At 52.4% G+C, this 27,692-nt stretch overlaps 1 protein-coding gene across 2 annotated transcripts in view; it reads right to left on the bottom strand.

Moving 5' to 3' along the window:
• Positions 1–5,549: 5,549 nt before the first annotated feature.
• MDGA1 (MAM domain containing glycosylphosphatidylinositol anchor 1) overlaps positions 5,550–27,692 on the bottom strand; it is a 59,792-nt gene continuing 37,649 nt past the window's right edge. The window contains exons 5-17 of one of the 2 annotated variants that reach the window (XM_046006374.1): positions 27,395–27,527; positions 26,879–27,064; positions 23,999–24,328; positions 21,233–21,529; positions 20,079–20,363; positions 18,243–18,394; positions 17,185–17,362; positions 16,905–16,928; positions 15,714–15,866; positions 15,078–15,212; positions 11,243–11,373; positions 10,944–11,052; positions 5,550–10,203 (exon numbers count right to left, since the gene is read on the bottom strand). In XM_046006374.1, the coding sequence (XP_045862330.1) occupies positions 10,112–10,203; positions 10,944–11,052; positions 11,243–11,373; positions 15,078–15,212; positions 15,714–15,866; positions 16,905–16,928; positions 17,185–17,362; positions 18,243–18,394; positions 20,079–20,363; positions 21,233–21,529; positions 23,999–24,328; positions 26,879–27,064; positions 27,395–27,527 (2,205 nt within the window). In that variant the 3' untranslated portion in view covers positions 5,550–10,111. Of the gene's footprint in view, positions 10,204–10,943; positions 11,053–11,242; positions 11,374–15,077; positions 15,213–15,713; positions 15,867–16,904; positions 16,929–17,184; positions 17,363–18,242; positions 18,395–20,078; positions 20,364–21,232; positions 21,530–23,998; positions 24,329–26,878; positions 27,149–27,394; positions 27,528–27,692 lie in introns of both variants that reach the window. The other variant, XM_046006373.1, reaches the window with a different exon arrangement.

Here is a 27,692-nt window from a genome sequence, read left to right on the forward strand (position 1 = left end):
TGAAAAGAGGAGAGATCTTCCCCCTCCCTCCAGGTCCTCCCCTGGCTGCAGAAGACAGCCCACCAGCTTCCCACTGGGTGGGGAGGGGGAAGGGTGATTGTCCACACACTCACCTTAGCTGGAGGGAGGCCCCCTTAAAATTGTGAGAGGGAGGGCAACAGCAGCACTGCACAGGGTTGCTGGTGACACAGGTGTCCCAAAGAGAGCATGCACAGACACACACATGGTCAAGCCCCCACGCAGGGGACAGGCGTCGCTCACATGTGCATCAGGGTCAGGGGTCGGCCATATTTCTTTCCAACGCTAGTATTTGTGGCCGGGTTATTCTCCCTGGGCTCTTTTTTCTTCACAGTTTGGCTTTCCAGCTCCACCTCTTCATCCTTGGTCAACACAAACCAATTGTTCTCCTTCTCCCAATTGTCCGAGTATTTTTATTTGAATAAATCAGCAGGCAGAGATTTCAAGGCCTAAGTTCAAAGCCCTTTCCCCATCTCTGTGATATATGGTTGTACAAATAAGGCCAAGAACAGAAAATGACCTTTATTTCTAATCCATAGTCCTTGATGGGCTTCTGGCTTTTCTTTTCTCAAGAAAATATTTTTTTCCTAGTTATTAAAAATCATACATGTTCATGCAAAAACAATCAGACAAGTCTAAATCAGAAAAGTCTACAAATGTGAGTCAAGAACATGTGCAATTTCATCACTCAGGTAACTACAGATAATCTACTGACCATTCTTCTGGTCTCAAATGTGCGCACTTATACACGCAGATATTTTTGTATAAAGAAGTGAAATGGTGCCAGGCATCCTTTTTTTCTTATCTGCTCTTCTGTCTCAGCAATATATTACGGACCTCTCTAAATGGCAGCAGAGACACCCACTGCGTGGACATTTGGCACTCTCGGCCTCTCTGACTCATGTTTCACTCTACTTCTCACTGCCTCGCAGAAGAGAGTTGATTGGTGGGTGGTTCTGGGGGGTGGGGGCCCCTCCCGAGAGCAGGATGCTTCTTAGGGCAGCGTGTGGAGATGGAATGAGGCCTTGCAAAGTGCTGAGTCCACTCGGCTGAGCTTTGGCTGGTCTCATGGGGCCTGAGGGAAATGAAAGGCTAAAGACCAAAACGGCTAAAGAGACAGGGTGATGGATTCAGTGGTAGGATTTGCATTTGGGGGGCCTGCCAAGCTGACCTCAGAGCAGGGAGACACGCTGGGTGCTGACAGGACCGCATACCCGGGAGAGATGAATTTAGGAGCAGCAGGATTGGGAAGCAAAATGGAGAGGCTTCCACTCGGGGTTGGGGTGACTTCAAGGAGAAGAGTTTCGACTTTTTTCTTGAATTTATTTATACCCAACCAACCTCTTTCTAAAAAGGTGTTATAGTAGCTTTCCACAAAGGACATATGCAAAAAGGTCAGGCAGCTAGAAATAGAAAATCGGGACCAGGAACAATTTCCATCTGAAGTGGAGGGCTGCATGGAAAGGGCCCCGCTTCTCCCAGCCCCTGGGGATGAGCTGGTGAGAAAAGCAGAATGGCCCCAAAGGGGAGGAAGGAGAGGAGGGGATCTGGTTGACGTAAATGGGCAGAGTCTTGATTCATCTCCAGGTTCTTCTCCTTCCTAATTTTAGGAACTTGAGTAATCACAGCACCTTTCTGGGCCTCAGCTTCCTTGTCTATAAACGTGAAAATAAGTCTGCATGATCCTGAGTTTAATACGAGACACTGTTCTGTAAGTTAGCCGACCTACCTGTATAGTTTACACTGGGACTTGCCCTTGGTTAGGGGTCCCGTTCATGGTGTAAACACTGCACAGCTTGCCCCCTGGGAACAGATGGTCATTAGAGGAGGGATGAAGGAGGGGGGGAACGAAGGAGATACATTCAAGGTGCCTGCCAACCGCTGCCCCTCCAAAGTGGGCCCACTCACAGACTTTTGAGAAGCAGCAGGCCATGTTTTCTATGCCTGACCCCATCCTCCTCCCCAGCTGGATCAGAGTGATCCCTGACCCAACGGTGGCCTGTCAACAGAATTGTCCAATGACGTGTATATGATTGGGCCCAAAATGGCGGGCCAGTCCAAAGGGCCCTTTCTCTAGAGAGGCTGAGTCAGTGAATGGGAGTGAATGGGAGCCGCCATTGGATGGTCATGAGGGAGAGTTAGAGCCAGGAAAGGAGCAGACACCATGAGTCAGGAGAGGAACTGTGTGGGCGAAGAGAGACGTGAAAAAGGGAAAGTGGCTGAATCACTCCAGGGGCTTACCTACTGTTGTTGTAGCAAACTATCCCCAACCTCAGGGGCTTTAAATAATAATTATTTTATTATATCCCTTGATTTTGTGAGTAAGGAATTTGGGCAAAGCTTGACTGGGCGATTCTGCTATTCCATGTGGCATTTGGCAAAGGTATTGAGTCAGTAGATGGCTGATCTGGATGGCCCAAGGCAGCTCTACTCCCATATCTAGCGCTTTGGGGAAGGGGTTGGAAGTCTGAGCTCAGCTGGGGCAGTCCACTGGAACCCTTCCCACGGCCTATCCAGAATGACAGGCTCAGGGGAGTTGGACATCCTACACAGCCGTTCAGGGCTCCCAGAGAGAATGTCCCAAGGGACCTTAGCTGAAGCTTCAAGGCATTTTCATGTCAGAGTGTCATCTTCTACTGGCCAAATAAGTCACTAAGGTTAATCTAGATACAGGGAGAAAGGAATTAGACTTCTTCTCTATAGGTAGGATAACAAAGAATTTGCAACAATTGTTACATGTGAGGCATAATCTCCTAGAGCTACCTTAAATCCAAAATGCCATCTGGCTGGAGAATCCCATCCCTGTTACACCTCTCGTGTTGGGGTTTCTGAGAGTGGCTGTCCCCTCACTACAACATCCTTGTGATGATGCTCCTGTACTTGAATGAGTGAGCTTGAGTGGATCTCTCTTCCTTGTACACAATGAGCCAACCTAGAGAAGTGGTGATCCTAAGCTCTTGGAAGAAGAATCCCAAGTATGGTAGCAAAAAGTTACCCAAGCTGTGAACTGATTAAGCTGAGGGCGGGAACCCCTAGTCTTGTCGCCTTTTAGAGCCTCAGCTTATCCATTGGGACCATGAGAATGAAATTATCTGCTGAACTTAATCTGAGTCATTGTAACCAAGTAATGTGAGACTCTTCTTGTCACTTGTTTGATCTCATCCTAGTTCATATTATGAAACCCATGCCTTTGGTCTGGGGTCATGGAACAAATGTGCACAGGGGAGTGAGTTTTCCCCATTACTGCCTGCCTCCGTGACCTTGGCAAGCTATTTCTCCTAAGGAATACAGTAGTAGATGGATGAAATAGGTGATGTTTAAGAACCTTGCAGCTCTGAAATTCTAGGACTCTGGGAGGGTCTGGGAAAAAGGAAAATGGTACAAAAAGATTTGGGGGCACGAGGGCAGCTCATTGGTGGTGAATGATGGAGGCAGCTCAAAGTTGGGGTGCATAGTGCAGTTTATGGGGCCAGGAAGGAACCCAGACCCTGTGAGGGGAGTCAGGGGAGTGGAGGTGGCATGGGGGACTAGGGGGCTGAGAATGGAAAGCCAAGTTGGTATAGTGGTTGACCAGCCTTATTCCTCCTTCTTCATCTTTCTCTCTTTTCCTTGAGCCTTCTGTGGTTTTTCATCTCTCTGGGCTTTTTAATGTTCTATTCTGTCTTGGAAGACTCCCTCTGCCCTAGTAGGCTAACCCCAATCAGTCTTTAGGTCTTTCCTAAATGCTGCTTCTTTATTATGTTAAGTTAGCCACCATATAGTATATCATTAGTTTTTGATGTAGTGTTCAATGATTCATTAGTTGCATATAACACCCAGCGCTCATCACAACATGTGCCCTCCTTAATACCCATCACCTACCTGCCCTATCCCCCCATGCCCCTCCCTTCTGAAACCCTCAGTTTGTTTCCTCGATTCCAGAGTCTTTTATGGTTTTTCTCCATTTCTGATTTCTACCCTTTCTCCCCTTCAGTTTTCCCTTCCTTCCCCTTTTATCCTCTGTGCTATTCTTTATGTTTCACATCTGAGTGAAACCATATGATAATTGTCTTTCTCTGCTTGACTTATTTCACTCAGCATAATTCCCTCCAGTTCCATCCATGTCAATGCAAATGATGGATATTCATCCTTTCTGATGGCTGTGTAATATTCCATTGTATATATGGACCACATCTTCTTTATCCATTCAACTGTTGAAGGACATCTCAGCTCCTTCCACAGTTTGGCTATTGTGGACATTGCTGCTATGAACTCTGGGGAGCACATGCCTCTTCTTTTCATATCGTAGTAGTAGTAGTATAATTGCTGGGTCATAGGGTATAGCTCTATTCTTAACATCTTGAGAACCTCCATATTGTCTTCCAGAGTGGCTGTACCAGCTTGCATTCCCACCAACAGTGTAAGAGGGTTCCCCTTTCTCCACATCCTCACCAACACTGTTGTTTCCTGCCTTATTAATTTTTGCCATTCTAACTGGTATATGGTGGTATCTCAGTATGGTTTTGATTTGTATTTCCCTGATGGCTAGTGATGTTGAACATTTTTTCATGTGTCTGTTAGCCATTTGTATGTCTTCTTTGGAGAAGTGTCTGTTCATGTCTTCTGCCCATTTTTTGACTTGATTATTTGCAATATTTGTTTTTTGGGTGCTGATTTTGAAAACTTCTTTATAGATCTTGGATGCAAGCCCTTTATCCATAATGTCTTTTGAAATATCTTTTCCCATTCTGTAGGTTGTCTCTTAGTTTTGTTGACTATTTCCTTTGCTGTGCAGAAGCTTTTGATCTTGATGAAGTTCCAAAAGTTCATTTTTGCTTTTCTTTCCTTTGCCTTTGGAGACATGTCTTTTTTTTTTTTTTAAAGATTTATTTATTTATTTATTTGACAGAGATCACAAGTAGAGAGAGAGGCAGGCAGAGAGAGAGAGAGAGGGAAGCAGGCTCGCTGCTGAGCAGAGAGCCCGACGCGGGACTCGATCCCAGGACCCTGAGATCATGACCTGAGCCTAAGGCAGCGGCTTAACCCACTGAGCCACCCAGGCGCCCTGGAGACATGTCTTGAAAGAAGTTTCTGTGGCCGATGTCGAAGAGGTTACTGCCTATGTTCTCTAGAATTTTGATGGATTCCTGCCTCACACTGTGGTCTTTCTTCCTAAATGCCTCTTCCTTGGAGAAGTTATCCCTGAATCTCTAACCCAGATAAGAACCTGCTCTTACAGTCCAAATTGTATTCATAATGATGTGTTTCCTGATATAATTATGAACTTTGTGTCCATCTCCCTCACTAAGGCAGGAGCTTCCACAAAGGCAGAATTTGGCTAGTATTTCTTGAAGGAATAAATGAAGACACTGGGTTCATTGGGCTGGAGACCAGAATGTAGGTCCTCACTGTCCAGGGGGCAGAGCCAGGACCCATGATGACAGGTGCCAAAGAGAAGGGCTCCCCCCAGAGGTCTGAAAAGAGCCCCCCGGCTGTTCACTGGTCCGCCTCCTGGCCCATCTCTCACCCACACACACAGCCGAACCCCGAGCACTAGAACACTGCAGCTTTATTGATTGAAACAACCGCGTCCGCAACTAGAGGTTACATTTGGGGGGTCTGGGGATGAAAGAGGGACAAAAGAGGACAGAGGCTGGGGTGGAGACAGAGAGCAAGGCAAAGGGGTGAGGATGGGGTCGTGTAACTAAAACAACCCCAATACCTTTCACCCATAAATGAGGGTCTCCTGTTGTGCTTTTACCTTGGTGGTGGGGTGGACCTGGGCATGGAGGGGTTGGCTTTTCTCTCAAGTCTGGGAGGCCTCAGGGCTGAAGCAGTCCTCTCCTTCCCCTGCCCCTTCTCCTGGGTTGGGGAGAGCAGCCTTGGTGAGCTCCCATCTGGGGCAGGAATGATGCTTGGAGACCGCTGGGGCAGAGGGACCAGCAGAGTTGAGCTGCGAAGGTGATTATGGAGGCAGCCAGGAGGGGGTAGGGAGGTGCAGGGAGGGAGGGCACTTCTAGTGGGGCCTCTGGGAAATGGATGCAGGTGACAGGAGGGAGGGGTGATGGTGGGCAAGTGACATGTCTCTGACCTCAGCTTTCTCACCTGTACCATGGGGGCACTGGATTAGATGGTCTCTAAGGTTCCTTCCAGCTCTCGGGGTCAAGGGCTCCCTAGGAAGGAGTGGTCCTTCTACCCCAGTATACACCCTCACACATATGCATAACACACACACACACACACACACACACACACACACACACCTCACCCTCACAGACACACACTCTCACACAGCACTGATTAACAGAGAAGGTCATGCTATCTTGCCTTTGGAAGTACAGAGGGCTCCCCAGAGCCCAGAACCTCAACCCGTGGACCTACAGGGACTCCCTGGAGAAGGTTCAGCCTTGGAAGCCAAGCCAGACCTTGGAAATGCCATCAAGCCCCCTGAGTCCAGGAAGAGGAAAACACAAGACTTTGTACCTTCTCACCCCAGCCCTCATGGTCCGTAGGGGGAAGCCTACAGGATGAGGACACCAGGACATCAGAGTCCAGGCTCATGTGAAGACAGAGGGCTGGGGAGGGGAAACAGTCTATCTGGGAACCTAGGCAGTCGCTAAAGCCAGTGGAGGCACAGGGAGGCAGAGTCCACATGGCACTCAGGTCCGATCTGGGGTGGGAGAAGTGGCCTAGGCTGAGAGGCCAGAAAGGGCTCCTAGAGCGGCTGCCCAGCAACATCTGTAACGTCTGTACTTGTGCCCAGAGACAGGGCAGCTGGGCCAAACTTCCCTGGTGCCAGACTGGAGGCACTGGCCCACGGTGTGACCGCCCCAGGGTGGGAGCACCTGGCTTGCAAAGCTGGCTCCACCCTAAGGGGCTGTGTGTGATCTTGGGCCAACCCCCGCCCCTGCACCTTTCTCATTTACACAAGGAGGGGTTTGGCCTCAGGCAGTGAGAGCCTGAGCCCCCGGCTTCTGCCAAGCACTGGGAGAAAGAAGAATGAATGGAAAGAGAGTGCGGAGTATCCCAGAGAAGGCCCAGAGAAGGCTAGGTGGGAGGAGCATCCCGAGAAGTGGGGGCGTGGTCTGAAGGCTTAGCTGGGCACCCCAGGCGCCTGCCTGTGGTCCCAGGAGCAGCAAAGCCCAGCTGAGACTCCCCCACTTCTGCCTGTACAGCACCTGCCCCACGGGTCTCCCCAGACATCAAACAGGGGGCAACAGGGGTGAATAAACCCTAACACCTTGAGAGCTGACCCTGGACTCCCTGTTTTAAGGCCACAAAATGCCTCAGCCACCCTGACCCTGAGGGCAGGACTGCCTCGGGGGAGATGTGCTGGATCCAGCCAGCCTGGTCTCCCCTGGGCTGGGGGTCTTCACGGGCCACCTACAGGCACACGCACACAGATGCCACCACCCACGGCACAGCCGACACTGACACAGAGGTGCTGACTCACAGGCAGACACAGACACACCAACGGTGGGACACGCCACTGTCAGAGAGAGAGAGAAGACTCTCTTCCTTGCAGACCCCATCCTCCCACACACAGACCGGCACATCCCAGGAGTTCCCATCGCACACTGGTAGTGTTAGTACACACACAGACACCCACAGTCCCTTCAGACCTGTGCGCACACACACACAAACACAAACAGGCACCAACCTCGCTGGTCCACACACGAGGACCAAGGACCTTGGTGCCCCAAGGAGGAGGTCCCTGGTGCCATCCCTCTCTGGATCTCCATACCCACCCCAGCAAGGGCACAGAGGAAGCCCCTGGCAGGTGATGGGCCAGTGGTTCACATTCCTGGCTTCTTCCGAGGAGCTTTTAAACATTTCTGATACCACGCTGCATACCAGTCCAATTAAATTAAAACCGCTGGGGGTAGGACCAAGCATCCGTGCTTTCTAAAAGACCCTCTGGAGGTTTGATTCTACAGGTAGGGCTGGAAATCACTGATTTATAGAATCCATTCCGCTGGACAAAGCCCGCTCTGATTTCCCTAACAGGCCCGCTTGTGCTGGGCATGAGGTTGGGATGGGCTGGGCGAGAAGGTTGGAAGGCTCAGAGGAGGAGCTCACAGTCTAGTTGGGGCAACAGACCCTGCACAGATGGGACAATTAAGGAACAATACTCAGCAGACGGGATGCAAGTGTGTTCTGGGAACCTGGAGCCACTCATTTTGGAGAGCGGCCTCAGATGGGCCAGCAAGACAGCCAGGTTGGTCTGGGATCAGAAGGCCCCGCTCCAGGCCTGGCCCAGCCACCCCCCCAGCTGTTGGTGGTGATGATAGCACAGGCCTGGCAGGGCAATGAGATGGGCAGCCTTTGCGCTGGTTCCCTGCCTGCTTCTTGGCACTGCCCGGCTCTCTCTGCTTGGCAGCTGTCCCCTCCGAAGGCTCCAGGCGAAGCCCTGTAACACGGGCCACCAAAGGTGCTTGCATTTCAGTAGGGTCGTCTGTAAGCTCTTTGTCATCCTTAGGGGATGAAAGGTAGAAATTGGGGCAGTGGCAGGCAGCTTGAGGCTACAGAGTAGGCTACTCCTACTCTGCAGTAGGCTACAGAGTGCTATAGCACTCACAGGCATGCGTGTCACTCGTGAAGGGGGCCATGCATGCTGACATCCACAGGCACGCACCGAGCCAGGGGTTATGCCCAGCCTCACAAACAGATATGTGTAATTGCACGTGCAGACTCACATTGGCACCCACTCCTGCCCAGAGATGTACCCACAGTGCTACACAGACAGGCACACTCACGCGCGCACACACATGCACGCACACAGCCCCATGGACACATGCATAAAGACTCATCCTGGAAGGGGCTGGGCCTCCTTTCTCCCATGGATGGCGGGGTGGGATCTCAGGGGTGACATTGAGAAGGAGAGGGCTAGATTCCACTGTGCCCATCTAGGCTCCCAACCCAGAACCCGCGGACTGAGAGCCTTTTCACAGTTCTGGGCATGAGCTTATCTCCAGGCAGCACGGAGGCCAGCCACTGCCCTGCTCCCTGCCCCAGTTCTCCAAACCCCTCCTTCACTGCCCCTGGGGGGGAAGGGCCAGTGCCTTGCAGTGGAGGAGGAAAAGGGTACCTCCTTTACACACATCCTCCTATCCAGCATACCCCTTCATGCCAAGTATAGAAGAAATGAAGGCTCCACTCTACTCCCAAATGCCATGAGAGCACAAACTTGCAAAAACAGGCCTTCTTCTCTACTCCTCTCAAAGTGAAGCCTCACCTGGGGAATGGCTGGCCACCACCGCCCCCCACCCCCACCTCTTTGAGAGGCAGGTGGGTGCTAAGGTTAGGCCTGCTGACCAAGGTGGGGATTGTGCTCTCAGGAATCCACCTCCTTATGGGTGGGGTGGGGTTAGATGGGGCAGGAGGAAGGTGTCAGTCTTCAGACTGCCCAGGCCCAAGACCCTGTGCTGGGTCCCTTCAAAGGGGTGCAGTGCGGGGAGGATATGACATCCAAGAACAGGTCAAGGGATAAAGGTGACCTGGGGTCTCCACCTTCCAGCTCTTGCCCTGAAAACAGAGGGCATGCAGCAGGTGTCTGGCCTCCCTTGCACTGCCCGCAGGGGGACATTCACGGAGCTCACCAGGTACTCCCTGGCCTCCTGTGACCCTGGCATCTCCCATCCCGGGAGTCCCAGAGTCCAGCCAAGGGTGGGCTCCTGAGTTGGCTCCCCTTCTGGCTCCCTTCTGGTAAAGCCAATGGTCTGAGGAACGAGGGAAGGTCAGAAACACACCACAGGTGCAGCCAGGACAAGGCCCACGTGGCGCCGAGGTCCCTGGGGGTGGTGGACGCCATTCTGGCGAGTCCCTTGTCTCTGCAGAAAAGAAGGTGCTGGCAGGTCAGATAGAAACTTGTGCTTTAATAGATCTCTGTGTGTGTGTGTGTGAGTGAGTGTGTGTGTGTGTCGAACGACTGTCTCCAGGGCCTCAGAGCTGGGCCTCTGTCCTTGTTCTCTGCTCATCCTCGCAGCCAGTGCAGGCCCCCTCCCTGGCAGGCCGGCCCTGCCCCTGGGCACCCCGGCTGGCGGGGGTCAGTCTTTGGTACGATGTGGACACTTTGGTGTGCCGGGGGCGGGGTAGGGGGGCCACGCAGCTCTCATCATCTCTGCAATGCCAAGAGGAAGATGACCATGGGCCCCCAGAGCTGTGGGTGGGGCTGGCGGGGGGCTCCACTGCCCGGCATCACCACCACTGTGACAAGAGAAAGAAGGGACATAGGACAGGGCTCCGGTCAGCTCGGCAGGCCAGGGACTAGCAAGCTGCCCCCCCTTTCTGGGAGACCTAAAGGGGGACACTGCCCTCACTGCACACAGACACGTTCGTAAGCACAGATGTGAGGTTGGGTGGTGTGGGGGTTAACTTAAACCTTCCAGGACCTAAATCCTAGCTCTTCAGCTCACTAAGTCACGGAGCAATTCGCCTGACCTCCGTGGGCCTGTTTCCTCCTCTATAAAATGAGTCTAACCATCAGTGCCACTCCAGGGGCTCTTGTCCTCATCACCTGAGATTACACATATATGGGGTTTTGCACCCTGCCTGGTGCATGGTAATCACTCAATAAATTCCAGCTGTTATGACGGCAAACACCTGGCACTGGGGGGTGGGGCACACGTTTACATCTGGACACCCCCGCCCCCACGCACACATACACAGACATACCCCGACGCAGGCACAGGAGGCATCTAGGTACTATGATAACTTGGTAAGTTCACAGGAAGGCACAGTTTAGTCTTCTCATTGCCCTACAAATGCCCTGTAACCTGAGCCAAATGTCCCACCCAAACACACCAGCATCTGTTCAGGCAGTCACGGACACATGCGTCCCATCACCCAGTAGCTCTGAACCCCCATTCAGCCTTGACACGGACAGGTGCCTACCCACAGAGCCCGCCCTCCCAGACTTGGCTCTTCCCTCCCTCCCCATCTCGCACCTTTATTGGGATCCATCTGCTTCCGGGGACACTCTCCCTTCTTCAGTGTGACATCATCTATGGCGATATCCCCCAGGTAGCCAGAGCCTCGAACCCCCTCAAAAATAATCTGGGGTGGGGTCAGAGAGCAGAGAGCAGGGATTAGGGGGTTCTGCCAGAGAGAACCCCCAACCCCTTCCCCATAGTCCACTGGAAGCCCCCATACCCCCTGAGTTTCTCGCCAGCTCCTGGGAGGAAGCCCGAGTCTTCCTCAGTGTTCCCTGGCCAGAGCACCGGCCTGAGGGCTGGGAGAGCCTCACCTGGAAGGGCCCACTGGGGTTGATGGGCACGTGCGCCTGCTGCCACACGTTGCCCTTATTGCCACTGAGAGACCAGGCGTGTGTGTCCAGGGCCCCTTTGTTCCGGGACCGCACCAAGAGGTTGAGGGAGCCTGTGGTGGAGATGAAGAGAAGGGAAGAGTGAGGATCTGGATGAGGCCCCCCTCCCCCGCCACTGCTCGCAACACTAGCCCAGAATGGTTCACATCCCATTAAGCCACGGCTCACAACACAGGACAGAGAGGATGGCAGAGGGCTTCAATTCATCAGGACGCCTTGCAAATTTTCCTTCATTCCTTCCTTTCCTTTCTATTCAGCTAATCCCCCCACCCCAAACACACACACACACACACACACACACACACACACACACACACACACACACACACAATCCTTCTTCCTCTGGAGTGGAGCTGTCCCACACAGTGGGGCCCACTACTGAGCACAGAGCAGGATTCCCAAAGCACACAAGGCACACCCCAGGCATGGGATGATTTTTTTCTAGAGGCACAGGAATGGAGTTTAAAAATTTTGATACTTAGAGGTATGTTTTGAGAAATGAATAAAGCAAGTCCTTCAAACTCATGATTTCTTTAATATTCACGCTTTGGACAAAGCCAAGAAAACGAGAGGGAGTTGCTTTTAAAGAGAGATGTTTTTATCTGTGCTACGCAGCCACAGTAAAAACAGAGGAAGTGAAACATTGAGGGCATTTGCCTGTGGGTGCTGAGCTCGTGTGCCCACAGCCACAGGGGCCTGGAATTCTGGAGGTGCTGGGGACCTTGGAAAAGGGGGAGGGGATCGTGACTTGGCAAAGAGCACCCAGGCAATGTCATGCCCCTTCCCAGCATTTCCAGCCTACCTCTAGTCCCCAGTGATGGGAAGGATCTGGCTCAGAGGGAAGGGGAATCAATCTTAGCGCCCGGTGGCTGGCATTTCCATGGCACTGCCCGGAGACAAAGCCACACCATCTGTGACACCAGATAGACAGACCCCCGCTAGGGAAGAGCCACCAAATGTTACCTGCCTGAGATGAAAGGAGTTGGCCAGAAAGACACAAGGTCTGGGGACAGCTGGTGCTGTCCAGCTGCCAGGTGGGCTAGGAGGGGAGGGAGGAGGAGGGAACGGGACAACAAGGAACGCAGAATTTCCCAGAGGCAGAGTAGGCCTGGGTGGGGTCCCTCGCCAGCAGATGGGCCCATCAGAGGACTGCAGCCAGCCAGAGTGGGCCAGGAGGTACCACACAGACTTCAACAGGCCCAAGCCCCAATACCTTTCAGGCTCCTCACCGAAAGACCCTTCTCTCTTCCCCCTCCTGGAGCTCTTCCCCTTTCCTATCCCCCTCAATTCCCATATCTTTTCTGCCTCCTCCACCATCCTGCCCCAAGGCCACTAACGGGGAACCTCTCATTTCACTGCTTGAACAGAAATTGAATTCCCTGGGGCGCCTGGGTGGCTCAGTGGGTTAAGCCTCTGCCTTCAGCTCAGGTCATGATCTCAGGGTCCTGGGATCGAGCCCCGCATGGGGCTCTCTGCTCAGCTTAGTGGGGAGCCTGCTTCCTCCTCCTCTCTCTCTCTCTCTCCTGTCTGCCTCTCTGCCTACTTGTGATCTCTCTGTCAAATAAATAAATTTTTTTAAAAATCTAAAAAAAAAATTTTGAATTCCCACCCCCTTTCCTGAGGAGTCCATCAGCTTTAGGGTCTCCTCCGTTCAGGGGATTCCTGACCACCTTTCACAGCGTCAGCCAGGGCCCAAGACATGCAGCCTCCCTTAAGGGTGGGTGTGCTCACTACTGTCTTCCCTACCTCCCTTGCCATCTGCAAAGCCAGAGGAAACTCCATGCTGGAGTCTGGACAGATAGACTGTAGCTCTCCCACCTCTGGGCTTTTGCTCAGCCTCTTCCCACTGCTGGAGACTCCCTCCCCTACCACATTGCCCTGGCCAAATCCTTCCTGTGACTCGAGGCCTCTCTGAAATGCCACCCCCCCACCCCAAGAAGTCTTCCTAGGCTTGAGTTGGGAGTCCTCTGTGCTTCCCTGGGAAACCTGAGTCCTTCTACTTGTGCTCCAGGCCCAGACCACTGTCTGCTCTGTGTGACAGAGGCATCCACATCTTCTCCTCCCATTGGGCTCTTTGAGGGAAGGTCTGCAGGAAATTGCTACAGGTTCTCAATAATTAAATGCTGAATAAAGAATTGTTTATGATGGTCCTCACAACTGAAAGAGGACTTTCAGAGAACCTCATGGTTAGAACCTTAGACCTCCCTATCATTCATTTGTTCAACTAGCTGAGCCCCACTATGTGCCAGGCACTGTTCTAGACATAAGAGATATGTCAGTGAATAAGGCGAGGACCCCTGCCCTGCTGGAGCTTACCTTCTACTGGTGATAAGCATTATAAAGCCAATAATGCAGGGAAAGGAATAAAGAGGTATTGAGGTGGGGAGGTCAAGGGACTTTAGAGAGGACCCTTGAATGAGGGGAGGGGAAGAATGTTCCAGGCCAAGGAACATTATGAGCAAATTCCTCTTTGGCAGGAACCCGCCTCAAGTATTTCAAGGAAAGCAAGGAGACCAGTGTTCTCATGAGCTGAGTGGGAGCCAAGGGAAAGGTGGCAGAAGATGAGGCCAGAGGAGGAGGAAGGGGCCAGATCAGATCTTGGAGGCCTAGAGGAGATGGTGATGAAAGGGGCAGAGCAGAGGAGTCACATGACATGGGACAGGGGCCCCCTCCACAGCATCCCTACTAGAAAGCCCTCCTATCCAGATCTGATGCTTATGGGGTCTTCCTTGGGTTGAATTCAAATCTTCCGCTGGCTTCTATATACATAAAAAGTTTCTGGAATCCTGTCCCCAAATCTAGTGCATTGGTGGCCTTTAGAGAAGGGCTCTTGGTAGCAGGAGGACTGGGATGGGAAGGGGACTCTCATTATAAGCCCTTTGGACATTTTAACCCATACAGAATACATGGCCTCTCCCGTAAAGAAGTAAACAAACAAATAAATGAAAATTTTAAAAGCTTGTCACTTCCTCAGCAGAGTTGTCCATAACCAAGCCTCCAGCGTTGGTCTCTGTTACCAGCTGTTTGGCCCCTGTCCTGCTGTGGGCATGTGTCACAATGGCCACTCAGTCTTATCTGGTTTAATTAGACATCTGTCTCCCACTTGACCATAGGTGCCAGGAGCACGGGAAAGTCCTCTCCCTGTTTGTTGCCATCACCTGATGCCTGGCATAGAACAGGAGCTCAAGAAGGGACAGCTGAATGATGACTTCATTGATTAACGTGACTTCCCAGAGGGCAAATGCCCACCCAGCCTTAGGAAGAGGGACTGGCCCTCACCGATTACAGAGTGGCACCCTCCCAACCTTGAGCTTAGGGCTCGGGGGAGTCAGACAACTCGGGTTGCTGTGTGATCCCGGGGAAAATGCTGAACCTCTCTGATTTACATAGTAACACCTCCCTCACCTGGTGTTTGTGAGAGGTAATGGGACTACAGATGCAGAGCCCCCAGGATATCACCGGGCACCTGACAGGTGCTCAATACCAGCACCATATTAGTTGTTTTTGCCCACTCCTCCAAGGCTTCCATCTTGTCCTGCTGGAACCATTTTGTTTGCAGACTCAGGAAAACCTCGAATGAGTGGCCTCTGACTTCCTCCCTTGCCCGGATTCTGCCTATACCACCTCCAAGGATTTGTGATTCAGCCATGCTGAGGAAGCCCAGGCCTCATATGGGCCAGTGCCAGCCTCCCGTGGATTCCGTCTCTCCTTCCCGCCCCAGCAACCCTTGGGCAGACAACCTGATCCCCCGACTCACCGATGTGCTTCCCGTACATGTGGTAGAAAAAGGAGACGCAGTAGAACTTAGCACTGGCATTGTACAAGGGACTCACCAAACGGGCTCGGTCCCCCAGCTCCCGGGGCCTTGATGTCTCGATGAACATGTAGTAGCCTGTTGGGGAGGGGGGGATGCACCAACAGCCTCCTCCTCACCCCACATAGCCGCTTCCCATCTGATCCCTTCACTGCCTGAACTTCCTCTGACCCCAGGTGCCTCACCCATCCACCATGTCCTCCCTGCCTCACCGCACAGCATAGGAGTCTAGGCCAGGAGTTCCGAACCCTATTGCAGTTTCTCTTCTTCTGGGTCCCCATGAAGACAGAGTTGTGTCTCCCCATCAAATTAAGCTCTCTAAGAGCAGGGCTGTGGCTCCCTTCAGACTGGGGCTCTCTGAGGGCAGGGCTGTGTCTCCTCCCTCAGACTGGGGCTTCCTGAGGCAGGGTTGTGTCTTCCCGCTCAGAATGGGGCTCCCTGAGGGCAAGGCTATGTCTCCCCCTCAGACTGGGGCTCCCTGAGGACAGGGTTGTGTCCCCGCCTTTGGACTGGGATTCTCTGGTGCTACACACATACACACACCCCCAAAAACTGTCCTACAGCAGTTCATGTTCTCACCCTCAGGGGTGCCACTGATGTCAGTGGGGGGGCCAGTGTTGGGGGAGCGCTTGGGATTCTGGGTGAGGGCATTCTGCCGTGTCCAGTCAAAGTTGTCTGTCAGGTCCTGGGTGTAGCCACAGATCTTCTCATCTTCAAAGTGGCAGGTGTTGTCTGCATTGGGCCAAGGGTGGGGAGGAGACAAAGAAGGTCAGGCTCCTCAGGCCACCTGGCCCAGCTTCACCCTCCCTGGCCACCCTGAGGCAGGTGTTGTGCACCCAAGCCATAGGCCTAGGATCTCAGGGCTTGAGAAACCAGGCAATGGGGTCCCTGACAAATTTGTTCCCAGACAGGACTTCCTAACCTTTGTATACCACAGACCTCTGCTATCTAGTGATGTATAAGGATTCCATCTCAGAATAATAATTTTAGATGCACACAATGAAACACAGAGGGTCACAAAGGAAATCACTTATATTGAGATACAGCTGTCAAAATATTTTAAAAAACACATTTGTGATATGATAATAAGTGGGCTTCTTTTTTATCTAATTAAGTAACAAGATCTAGCATTAGCTCTAATAACTGCGGTGGTTTCAAAGTCCTGATGGATGTAAATGATATTCATAAACGGCCACAACAACTTTAAGGTGCCGTGCAAACCTCGGCTTTGTCCTGATGACAGGGTCAAGGTAGTGATTACACTACCCTGGTTTGTTGTCCGCATTCATCACTAAAGATGTTAAACTTCTGCCAGAAGTTAAGGGAAGATAAAGAAGTAACTATATGCCCTTCCACGTTCCAGGTTCATGGACGCCCTGAGTTCTATACACAGATCCTGTGGGTGGGGTGGGGGGCTTCATGGATCTGGGATTGAGGACCCCTGCTGCAGAGAACAGGGGATAGGATTAGTCTGGTCTCTCTGTTTTCCTTCTAGGGACAGTGATCCTAGGGATAGGATCAGGATGCTGATTGAGGAAGAGAGACCCTGAGTTACAGATGTCCCCCACCTCTGCCCCCCACCTTTAAGCCCCAGAATGAATCCTGGATGCACTTGTCTCCAAGCCCAGCCCCGTTCCCTTTGGCTTCTCCTTCCAGCTGCTGGCCTCCACCCCCCATTTTCTCTCTGGGTATCTGCCAGGGTCCTCTCCACCCACCAAGGGAGTCTTTGTGCCCCCAAAGGGAAGGGGAAGTGGGAGGGAGGTGTCTCACCTGACAGGTTGGGAGAGTTGATGGCTGGGAAAGCAAGCAGGAAAACCAAGTCAGAACTGAGATATGGGACTGTATAGAGGGTGCCCAGGCTTGGGACCAGGGGACAGGGTTCCCGAAATCAGGACTGGAGGCCAGAGGGGCCTACCCTGCCGTGACAAAGTAAGACACTGCACATTGGGGAGCTCCAAAGCTCTGGAAGCATGTGCGGAGGCTGGAAGGGGTTCCCCTGGGGAGGAGAGGAGCCCACCCTTCCCACCCCACCCCCACCCCCACCACCTACGCTCTGTGTAGTGAATGATGCGGGAGGCCATGTCCCCAGCCCCGAAGGTGGTATAGGGCGTGAGGCGGACCTCGTAGCTGTGGGGCACACGGAGGTCAGTCAGGATGTACTCCAGCAGCTGCCCCTTCTCCACGCGCCGTACTGGGATGGCCTTCACCATGGCGTTGTGCTGATTCAGCTGCAGATACAGGGTGTTTCCAGATGCCCAGATGGCCACACCCTCCACCAGAGCACCGGCCCAGGCCCTGGTGTGACTTGGAGGGTGGGGTGGGGGGCAGGGGCAGGGAGCATAAAGAATAAAGGACGAGGAAACCAGACCCTCAGTTTCCCCCGGCGGTGAGAGAGAGCAATCACTCCTACCGCGCCTCCCTCAGCCCATCTGAATAACACGGGATAGCAACTCGTATTGAACAATAAATGCATGCTGGGCGCTGTTCAAGGTGATTTGCCACTAGTAACCCACTTAATCCTCAAAATTCCAGTCTTCTGAGGCAGAACGTTATAATGACTCCCATTTTACAGATAAAGAAACTGAGGTCAAACAGATGTGGTTTGCCCTAGCTCACACGGAGCTGGATTCTAGCCTAGGCTGTCCGCCCCAGAGCCACACTTTTACCCACAACACCTACTGCCCCTTGGGCGGAAGAACCCATGGAATTAAACCTGACACAAGAACAGCATAGCCCCGGCCTTGCATTCCAGAGACCCTGTGAATGAAACTGCCTCCCTCCCCCACCCTAAGCTCCTGACTCACCAGTAGATTCTGTGTTTTGTGAGCAGAGCTAGCTCTGCCCTCTTTCTCCTGTACGAACCCAGCAGACCCAGCCCAGTTTTCAAGGTAGGGCCCAGAGCATGGGGCCAGAGAGGGTCCCTAAAACCTTCCAGCTTCTGCTGCTGTGTCCAGAAAACTTTCTCTCTGGCTCTGAAGTGTGGTCTGTAAGGGGGTCAGATGTGTCCAAGCACCGCCTCCAACCGCTTCTCATGGCTTGATGGACATTCCCAGGGTCAGCCTGCCCCTCCTCACTCCCCCCGCCCCAGCCCTGTCCCCCTTGGCCCACCTGGCGGACACTGAGTCTGTAGTTGAGCAGGGGGTCCACAGCATCGGGCTCCCTCTGGGTCCACTGCAGCACATAGGAGTAGTTCTTGGACAGCTTGTGGCTGCGGGTGGGGTTGGGGGTGTCGAAGTAAAACTCCGGGCTGTAGGCTTTGGCTGAGAGGGCGGGGAGGGGGGCATGGGGCCGTGAAGGGTGGGGGATGGGGAGAGACACAGAGAGAGGAGGCATGGGAGAGGGAGACAAGAGGAAGATGGCAAGAAACAGGGACAAGGGTATATGGAGACAAAGAGAAAGGGAACATAGTGAAGAGAGGAGATGGTGGGAGAGAAGGATATTGGGGGAGCGAGGGTGGAGTAGGAGGGAAGGTGGGAAGTGGAGAAAAAGGGGATTGGGAATTCCAAGATGTGGTATTGGTGAGAACAGAGAGGAAAGGCCAAGGAAAAACCAGAGAAAAGAGAAATTTGGGAAGACACAGAGGAGGGATATTAGGGAGGGAAAGAGGATGGGGGAAAAGACGCAAAGAAGGGTCAAGGATATTGAGGTGGAAGGAAGAGAGGAGAAGGACAAAGAGAGGAAAAAGATGGGGAGACAGGGCAAGTGTGGGAGAACAGGGGAGAGGGGAAGGAGGTGGGAAATGTCATAGGGGCCTCTGGCTGGCAGGGCTGGGGGGGAGTGAGAGGGGCTGGGGAATGACCTGTGGTCCTGGCCCCCTGTTTTTGACTGAAGAGATCCAAACAAGACCTAAAGGGGCACCCGGTTAGTTGGGGGCTGCTGGGAGAGCTGGGGATGCAGAAGGGGACAGGCACACCTGGGGTTCTCCTCCAGGGGCGCTGCCACCAGCTCTGAGAAGGAACCAGCTCTCCCTCAATGAAGAGAAAGGGGGTCAGAAACTCCTTTGGCCTCTATGCGTTCCCCTCAGCCCTCACCATGACCTCTGACACTTTCTGACTCACCTATGCCTGCCTGCAGCCCCAAACAGCCCACCCAGGAATGACTTGAGATATGGGCTGAGAGGGATTTCTGGGCACCAAGGAGCCTGAACTTCGGGGGTGACAGCTCAGGAAATGTGTGCTGGCTGGCCCAGAAGCACCCACGACGTCCCAGAGAAGCTGTTGAGTCGTCTTCTCTCCTCTGAGCTACAACTCAGGCCCCTCACATTGGGCCTGCAGTTAGGAAAAAAGGGGGTCCTCCATCCGCAGCCTCTGCGGCCAAGGACTAAGGAGGAAGGGCTTGAAATGTGAGGTCTGGGATGGGGCGATGCCGGGCTTGAGTGGGCAGGTTTTTAAACCTGGTGTGGGCGGGGCTGGACCGCACCTGCCCCCAAGAAAGAAGGAAACGGAAAGCTGGGGTTGGACGAGGCTCGAAAGGAGCCTATGCCTCGCAGCTTGGGCCCAGGCCCGGCGGGGATGGGTCTTTAAAGGGAAGGGCCCAGACCTGGTGCTCGCGGGTCTAGAGGAGCGAAGCCTAACCCGGGGGGAAGTAGGGGTTTGAAAGAGGCAGGGCCGTCCGAGGCCAAGGGGAAGGAGGCTGAGCTAAAACGGGCGGGGTTTAGGGCATGTATAAGTGGCCCTTGAGAAGAAGTGGTCCTATACCTGGAGGGGCTGTTAGTGAATTGCTTAGCCTGTCTAGAGGGGACCTAAAACACGTCAGTTTGGTGCGGGCGGCATGGGCGGGTTTAGACCTGGCGTGGGCGGGTCTTGGAAAGGCAGAGGTATAAACCCCGAGAAGGCAGGCTGGAAAGGGGCGGGGCCCAGGCCGGGCGTGGGCGGGCTGTAGTTGGGGCGGAGCCTAGCGCCAGGTGGGCGCCATTGGGTGGGGCGGGACCCACGGGACGCTCACCCGAGACCTGAAAGAGGCAGGTAGCAGAGCCCACGTCGTTCGAGATGCTGCATTCGTAGCTGCCGCTGCTGTCGCGGGTGACGGCGTCGAGGCGCAGCTCAGAGTGGTCGGGGGCCTCGGCGGCGACGGGGACAGCGGGCGGCGGAGGCAGCAGCTGCCCTTTGAAGCGCCACACGGCCGAGGCGATACGCTGGGGGCTGCCCCGCAGCAGCGAGCAGCGCAGCAGCACCGGCCGGCCCAGCGCTTGGCGCACATCCTGGGAGCTGGGCTCCACCTCCGGCGGGACTGGGGGCGGGGGCTGCGGTCAGCCGAGCCGGGTGGGACTTGAGGAGCGGCCCGATCGGAGGCAACGCACTGGACCCTGCTCCCGCACCCCCCCAGCCTGGAGGGATCTCAGAGCGATACACATTCGTAACATAGACAGTAGCCGTGCTCCTACCTCCCTGACCTGCCCATACCCACCCGCTCCCCGCCAGTTCCTCCAACCATGCTTCCCAGACTGGGCCTCTAGTCTTGCCTCAAATCGTTCCCTCACACTCCTCTCCCCGCCCCTCCCCCTCGTAGTGAAAAGCTGCATAACGTCAGGGTTTAGAGCAAGATCCCCGGAGCCAGATAGTTGCCTTAGGTTCAAATCCCAGCCCAACTTCAAACTAGCTGGTAGGGCCTTAGGCAAATTACTTATCCTGTGACTCGGTTTCTCTATTTGTAAAAATAAGGGAACAAGTCTACTTATAGGGCTGTGACGGGTTAAATGAGTTTATGCTCTTAAAATGCTCTTAGAACAGTGCTTGGCAAGAGCTGAATGAGGTTTGTTAACTCTCATCCTTACACTATCAGACACAATGTGCTCCCTTGAAGGTCTTTCAAACTCCCATTTCTACCTGTCAAAATCAGTTACTTCTTTGCCCACTGGGTCCCTAGGAACGAAGATGGGGGCGGGGCATTTGAAAGTGGAAACGTGACAAGGGCCACAGACCTCCCATATTAGAACACGGGGTGGGGGGGGGGGCGGCGGCAGGGTTTTAGGCATATCAGCAGTATGTGAAGGGGATTGGTTGGACTGGAGGGTATAAAGGGGTGAAGAAGGGGCAGGTCAGGCCGTGAACCGGGAGGGACAGCTCAGAAAGTAGTCCAGGTGGGGCAATGAGACTCACACTGCACGTTCAGCTGCACCTGGGCCTCGCGGGGGCGCACGTTGAAGCCATTATACCGAGCCGTCTGGCAGCGGTAGGTCCCACTCATGTCGCGGCTCACATGCTCCAGCCGCAGCTTCCCGTCCGGGGTCTCCTCCAGGGGCAGCCCCGAGGGCAGCAGCGCAGCCTCCTTGTCCACGCGGGACCAGAGCACCGGTGGCCGCGGCTTGCCTCGAACCTCGCACTGCAGCTCAGCGGGCGAGCCCTCCCGCACTGTGACCACGGCCCGGCCCTTGGGCACGCTGATGGTGGGAGGCACTGCGGTGGGGAGGCCGGCAGGAGCAGGGTTAGAGCTCCCGCTAGCCTCTGCTTTGGGGCTTCTGCTTTCCTCCCCCTAGGTCTGAGCCTCCCTTCCCCATCCCAGATGTCCCAAAGATCCCTCAGTATCTCCAAAACACAACTCACCGCCCCCAGTTCTCTCCACCTCAGGTTCTTCCAACTCGGAAAGAGATTCTGAAGCCTATTCCTTCTTTCCCTTTAGCCCAACAAAAGGGGGTTCCACCTTTTAAACAGTTTTACCCATTGACCTCTTCCTTCAACCCCCTCTCCTGCCCACTGGCCCCGATCTAGTTAGAGCTTCCATTTGTCTTCTGGCGTGTTATCACAGATGCCTAGTCTGTCCCCCAACATGCTTACCCTTTCTTCCAAAGTGAGAGAATATCTGCAGTTTGGCAGGAGGCCCAGCCAGAATAACCATTAACCTCCCAGCCTGTCTTAGGTCTAGCTGTGGCCACATGACTAAATTCTGGCCAATGGGATGTGACAGAAAATAAGGGTCCTTAAAAGGACAGGCTGTGCCCCTCTTCTCCTCCTGCCTAGGGGCTGGAATGCAGATTGATGGCTGCGGCTGGACCTGCCATTGTGGACAAGGGGGCCCACACTAGGGATAAGGGAATAGTGAGACAAGATGGAGCCTGGGGCCCTGAGGACTCCGAGCAGCCGAGCCATTATTCCAGCCTGGACTGCTCACTTTTATGAGAAAACGAAATACATATCCAGTTCATTTAAGCCACTAGTAGTATTTCGGGATTTTCTGCTACACACAGCCAAACCCAATCCAACCCAACACATTGCCCAACTGGAGGGTCTTTTAAAGACTTCCATGGGTCCCATCCTACATCCCATCAAACAAAATGTCCTACACCAAATATAAATTGTAAATAACTCTGCAAGGCAAGCTGAGGTCCGGCTCTCTAGTTAGGATCATTCATACTCTTGTAAACATTTATACGTGTATTGACTTTAATTGTACAGTTTTCTCTTTGTATTTTAGAGACAATTAATTTGTTTTTCCAGGTCTAAATTATTTCCACAGGCCCTTAAATAGCTTCCATGCTCCAGGCATCAGGCTAATGAACCAAATGGAGGAAATGGCCCTGCACCCATGGATTTCCCTTTTTCTAAAACGTCCCAGCTCCCAACCCTTCTGTGCCCCCATAGGCTAAAGGGCTGTCTCCTTCCTTTGAGGCTGCACTGCCCTCAGCTTAAAGCTCCAGATCCTTGGCTCTATAAACAAGACCCTTGTGCGCCAGCCTCTGCCGCTCCCCAGCCTCAACTTCCCCCTCCCATCCTGTATCCCAGCTATGGGATCCACTGGTAAGGGACACACTCCCTGGATGTGAGGTCTTTTCCCTGTGCAAGAGTCAGGATGGAAGGGGTCTCCGAGGCCATCAGGTTCACTATCTCACAGAGGGGAAACTGAGGCCCAGAGAGTTAAAGAGGCTTAGCCAAAATCAGCCAGCATCTTGGTGTAAAGGGCTAGGGACTGGAGATGAGATTCTAGAGACTCTCTCCAAAATCATCTGCTCCAAACTCCTGTCATTCTGTAAACCATTCAGGGGTGGCTCTAAAGTCAAACTGTCTGGATTCGAATCCCAGCTCCACTACTTATTGTTTGTTAACTTAGATGAGTTTCTTAAACTCCCTGAGCCTCTAAAAAACTAAAAACTGATGATGAACTACCCCCATAAGGTAAACCATGAAGGTGAATGAGATAAATATGAAATCATCAGAACACAGAGTAAACACTCAATAAATATTAGTCATTATTTCATTGTTGTTATTTATTATTTTTGGAATAAAGACCCAAATCCCTGCATTATGTGGTACCTGCTGACCCGTCCACTCTCTTCCATTTCATGCCATTCTCCCAGCTGCACTTTCCTCCCTTCAAAAGTGCTCCAAATGGTCCCCACACTTACCTCCCTCAGGGCCTTTGCACATGCTGCTTCTGTGGCCTCCCTTTTTCTTTCACCCTCCCTTGTTCTCTTTTGCCTAGCAAAGTCCTACCCCTCCCTCAGATCTTGGATCAAACATTCTATCTTAGGAAACTCTTTCCTGACTTGTGTATCACACAATATAATATATCATTATTTATTCAATATATATTTATTCAATATATATTTATTTATTCAATATATATTATTATATATAATATAACATTTTTCCATATTTATTTGTGAGGCTGTTGGAAAAATGTTTGCCTTCCTGCTTCATTCAATGCCAACAGAGCTCATTTTGCCCACCAGTCTACCCCAGAGCCTAGGACAATGCCTGGCATACAACAGGTGCTTAATAAATGTGTGCAGAACACAGAGTCAACACAATCATGTTCCCCTCACTCTGATCTCCTTTCTCCAAACTACTGTGCCCACCTTCCCTCTGTGGGCCTCTCCAGCTCCCTCTCTCCCCCCTCCCACACACACCCATGCCGTCTCTGCTGCCCACCTGTCTCAGAGGAGATGTTGACCTCGACGCTGAGGTCAGGCACGGGTGCCCCTGGGAAGGAAGCCACGCACAGGTAGGTGCCATAGTCGCTGAAGTGCAGGTCAATGAGCTCTAGGCTGCTCGTGACTGCAGGCAACTCGGGGTCATTTCGGGTCACCAGCAGCCTCTTGGACATGCGTGCCGGCTTGCCGTTCTTGAACCACTGGTAGGTCACCTTCTCCTGGGGTACCGCATCCACGTGGCATGACAGCTTCAGGTCCTGGCCCAGCTGTATGTTCTCACTCTCTTTGATCACATCTGGGGTGATCTGGAATGTAGCGTTCTTCATGGCTATGGGCAGAAGAGGAAGGAGAGGTGGCTGGGGCTGGCCCAGAGCCAAGGGTCTATGTCCCACCCCCAGGTCTGAATGACCTGGCTTCTCTCCGTGAACTGCCAGAGTTTGGAGGCTCCAACCCCACACCACCACCAACACCACCCCCAAGAGAAATCACCGCTTTGCTTGGAAATGGTCCTGCTTGCTCAGATGCATTTTTAAAAATTCAAAACAGCTGGCTGTAGAAAAGTGGTTTTATTAATTGTCATAGTTGCTCTTGACTGAACATGAGAGGCACTGTTCCAAGCCCTTGACATGGGTTTACTCATCTCACCCATCCCACAGTCTTGCGGTGAGGCACTTTGCTGTCCCCATTTTACGAAGGAGAGAACTGAGACTCAGAATTAAGTCACTTGCCCAAAGAAATAGCCAACCTTGAATTCGGACTCGGCCCGCGCTCTTAAAAGCTGCACTGCTTTATTTTTATTCTTGTTTTAAACCTTGAATATGCAAAGTACAAATTTTGGAAAGAGGTACCAGAATGTAATAGCATTTCTATCTAGAGAGTGGGGCTGAGGGGAAATTTTAATTTGCACATTTTATCCTTTTGTACTGTTTGCTTCTGCAGCAACAAGTGTGTGCAATTTTTATAATAAAAGCCTAGTACAATCACTTTACATGAAATTACATAAAACACAGAGTTTAGGGGAAAAGGGTCTAGTCTCTTTGAAAAATCTAAATACCGTCTGACGTAGCCAAGAGTTAGAATTCTTCTCCTTCTTTTTAAGTAGGCTCCACATCCAACGTTGAGTCCAAAGCAGGGCTTGAACTCATGACCCTGAGATTAAGACCTGAGCTGAGATCAAGAGTTGGACACTTAATTGACTGAGCCTCCCCAGCCGGCTCTAGACAGAATTCTCAGTAGTGGGTGCTAATTCAACAGGTCCCAACAGGTACAATAGCCATGAACTAGGACTGGGCTGGGCAAAGAAGGCTGTGTGTCATCCTAAGAGGGGACCAAAGTATGTGATATAAACTGCAATCTCCAGGTTTTAAAGGCCAAATGGAATTAGGTGGTAAAGAATATCTGACCGGAAAAGAAGGATCAAAGAAAAAAGTAGCTATCAGCAACAATCTGTCTACTGTCTTTCTTGCTCTGATTAAGTAAAAAGCCACCCAGAGCTAGCTTCTTCTTGTGAGAAGAGTCAGAAAAGAGAATAGATGGAGGGGGAAGAACAAAAAGGAGAGACCATTTCAGCAGAAGACTCTCCACTGGATTTGACAGAAGCTATACTTTATTTGTCAAGGGTTAAAGAGCGGCAAACAAGCCCGGATCTTTAAAATTTTCAAATAAATAAGCAACAAACAACAACCTAACGTTACTTCAAAGTCAGAAAAATTTAAAGTTTTCTCTTTAGGGGCCCCTGACTGGCTCAGTCAGTACAGTATGTGACTCTTCGTCTCAGGGTTGTGAGTTTGAGCCCCATGTTGGGTGCAAAGATTAAATAAATAAAACTTTAAAAAAAAATAAAAAAACTTTAAAAAAAAACTTAAAAAAAAAAAAAAGCTTTCTCCTTCAAGCCCAGTAGCAAAATCAAGATCATACTGAGAAGCAAATGAGGCTGAGGTTTAATAAGGAGGGTGTTTATACTTTTTTAATTGTGCCCCCAAGTTTTGTATCATTTTTACATTTAGTAATTACCTTCAGACTCACTGACACGCTTTGCCAATAAAGATTTGCATATGGTGTACGTGCAAATTATGTTATTTTCATTTTAATTCTGTGTAAAATGTAGAGACCATTGTATGGGAAGAGTCAGGAAATTTCTCTTAAAGACTGGAATGTCCACATTTAGCTTTTGGCAGCCTCTGTTTCCCAATCTAAGAAAAATGTAGGCAATCAGGATGCCTGGGTGGCTCAGTCAGTTAAGCATCTGCCTTTGGCTCAGGTCATGATCCCAGGGTCCTGGGATCAAGTCCTGCACTGGGCTCCCTGCTGCGTGGGGAGCCTGCTTCTTCTTCCTCTGCCTCTCTCTCTCTCTCTCATGAATAAATAAAAGTCTTTTTTAAAAAAATGTAAATAATCATGGGGCACCTGGGTGGCTCAGTGGGTTAAACCTCTGCCTTCGGCTCAGATCATGATCCCAGGGTCCTGGGATCGAGCCCCGCATTGGGCTCTCTGCTCAGCAGGGAGCCTGCTTCCTCCTCTCTCTCTCTGCCTGCCTCTCTCCCTACTTGTGATCTCTATCTGTCAAATAAATAAATAAAATCTTTAAAAAAAATGTAAATAATCAATGCCAGACCTTCCCACTTCTTCCATTGTTGAGATGACATTTGGAAATGTACATCCCAAATAAAACTTTATACAAATTGTAGTTCCGCTGCCAGCAGACAGACATCAGAATTGCAGGGAAATCAAAGTGCCTGGAACATGGCCCCTCAGCAAATCTCATCTACCAAAAGGAAGCAGACAAGCCCCTTTCCCAGTTCCCCAGTGGTTTCTGGAGGGCAGCCCCCCACCCCCATCTGCCTCCCGAGTCCCCTCCCGCCCCTCCAGACCCACGTACATCGCACCAGCAGGTTGACCGTCTTCTTGGCAGGGTTGCCCACATTGTTGGTGGCTGTGCAGTTGTAGTAGCCAGAGTCCCGGGCCTGCACTGAAGGGATGCTGAGGGTGCCACTCTGGGCCAGAGCGCCCAGGGGCAGCGGGCCCGGCCCATGGGACCACTGCAGCTGGGGTAAGGGATCACCGCCTGTCAGCAGACACTGTACGGTCACATTCTCCCCCGGGTTTACCACCAGAGTTTCATTCACAGACAGCTTCAGGGCTGGTGGTGCTATGAGGACAAGGAGGTGGGGTCTTAGGGGACTGTGAGGCAGCGCTGAGGGAGCTGAGGGGGAGGAGAAGCCATGGGCTTGGGGAAGGCCTGAAGGAAGACTGGGGAGGAGCAGGGAGCAGGCAGAGGGGAGGAATGGAGGTGCTCATGGTGTGGTGCCTAGAGTCCTGTGTGGGGCGGGGCACCGTGTCCTAGCTGGGGAGTCAGCCTGGGTGGGCGAGGGGGTCGGGCAGGGAAGTCCTGTACCCGTGGTGTTGGTGAGCCGGAAGGTGATGGCCTTGTCCGGGATGCCACACACATTGCGTACAGACACCTGGCAGGTGTAGCTGGCGTAGTCCTGGGGCCGCAGGTTCTTCAGCTTCAGGACCTTGGTCTCCCCCTAGGTAGCAGCAGTGCACTGGGGTGAGGGGCCTGCTTGGGTGCCAGGGATCCCATACACATTCACCCAGCACCATAGGCGGAAGCAAATTCCTCCTTTAATTCCCATCTTTCCAACCTCCACAGTTTATCCTTGGGGAGCCGCAGCCTGGGGTGGATGCTGCCC

Source organism: Meles meles, chromosome 5 (genome assembly GCF_922984935.1).
Source record: "Meles meles chromosome 5, mMelMel3.1 paternal haplotype, whole genome shotgun sequence".
In the NCBI taxonomy this organism is placed as follows: Eukaryota; Metazoa; Chordata; class Mammalia; order Carnivora; family Mustelidae; genus Meles; species Meles meles.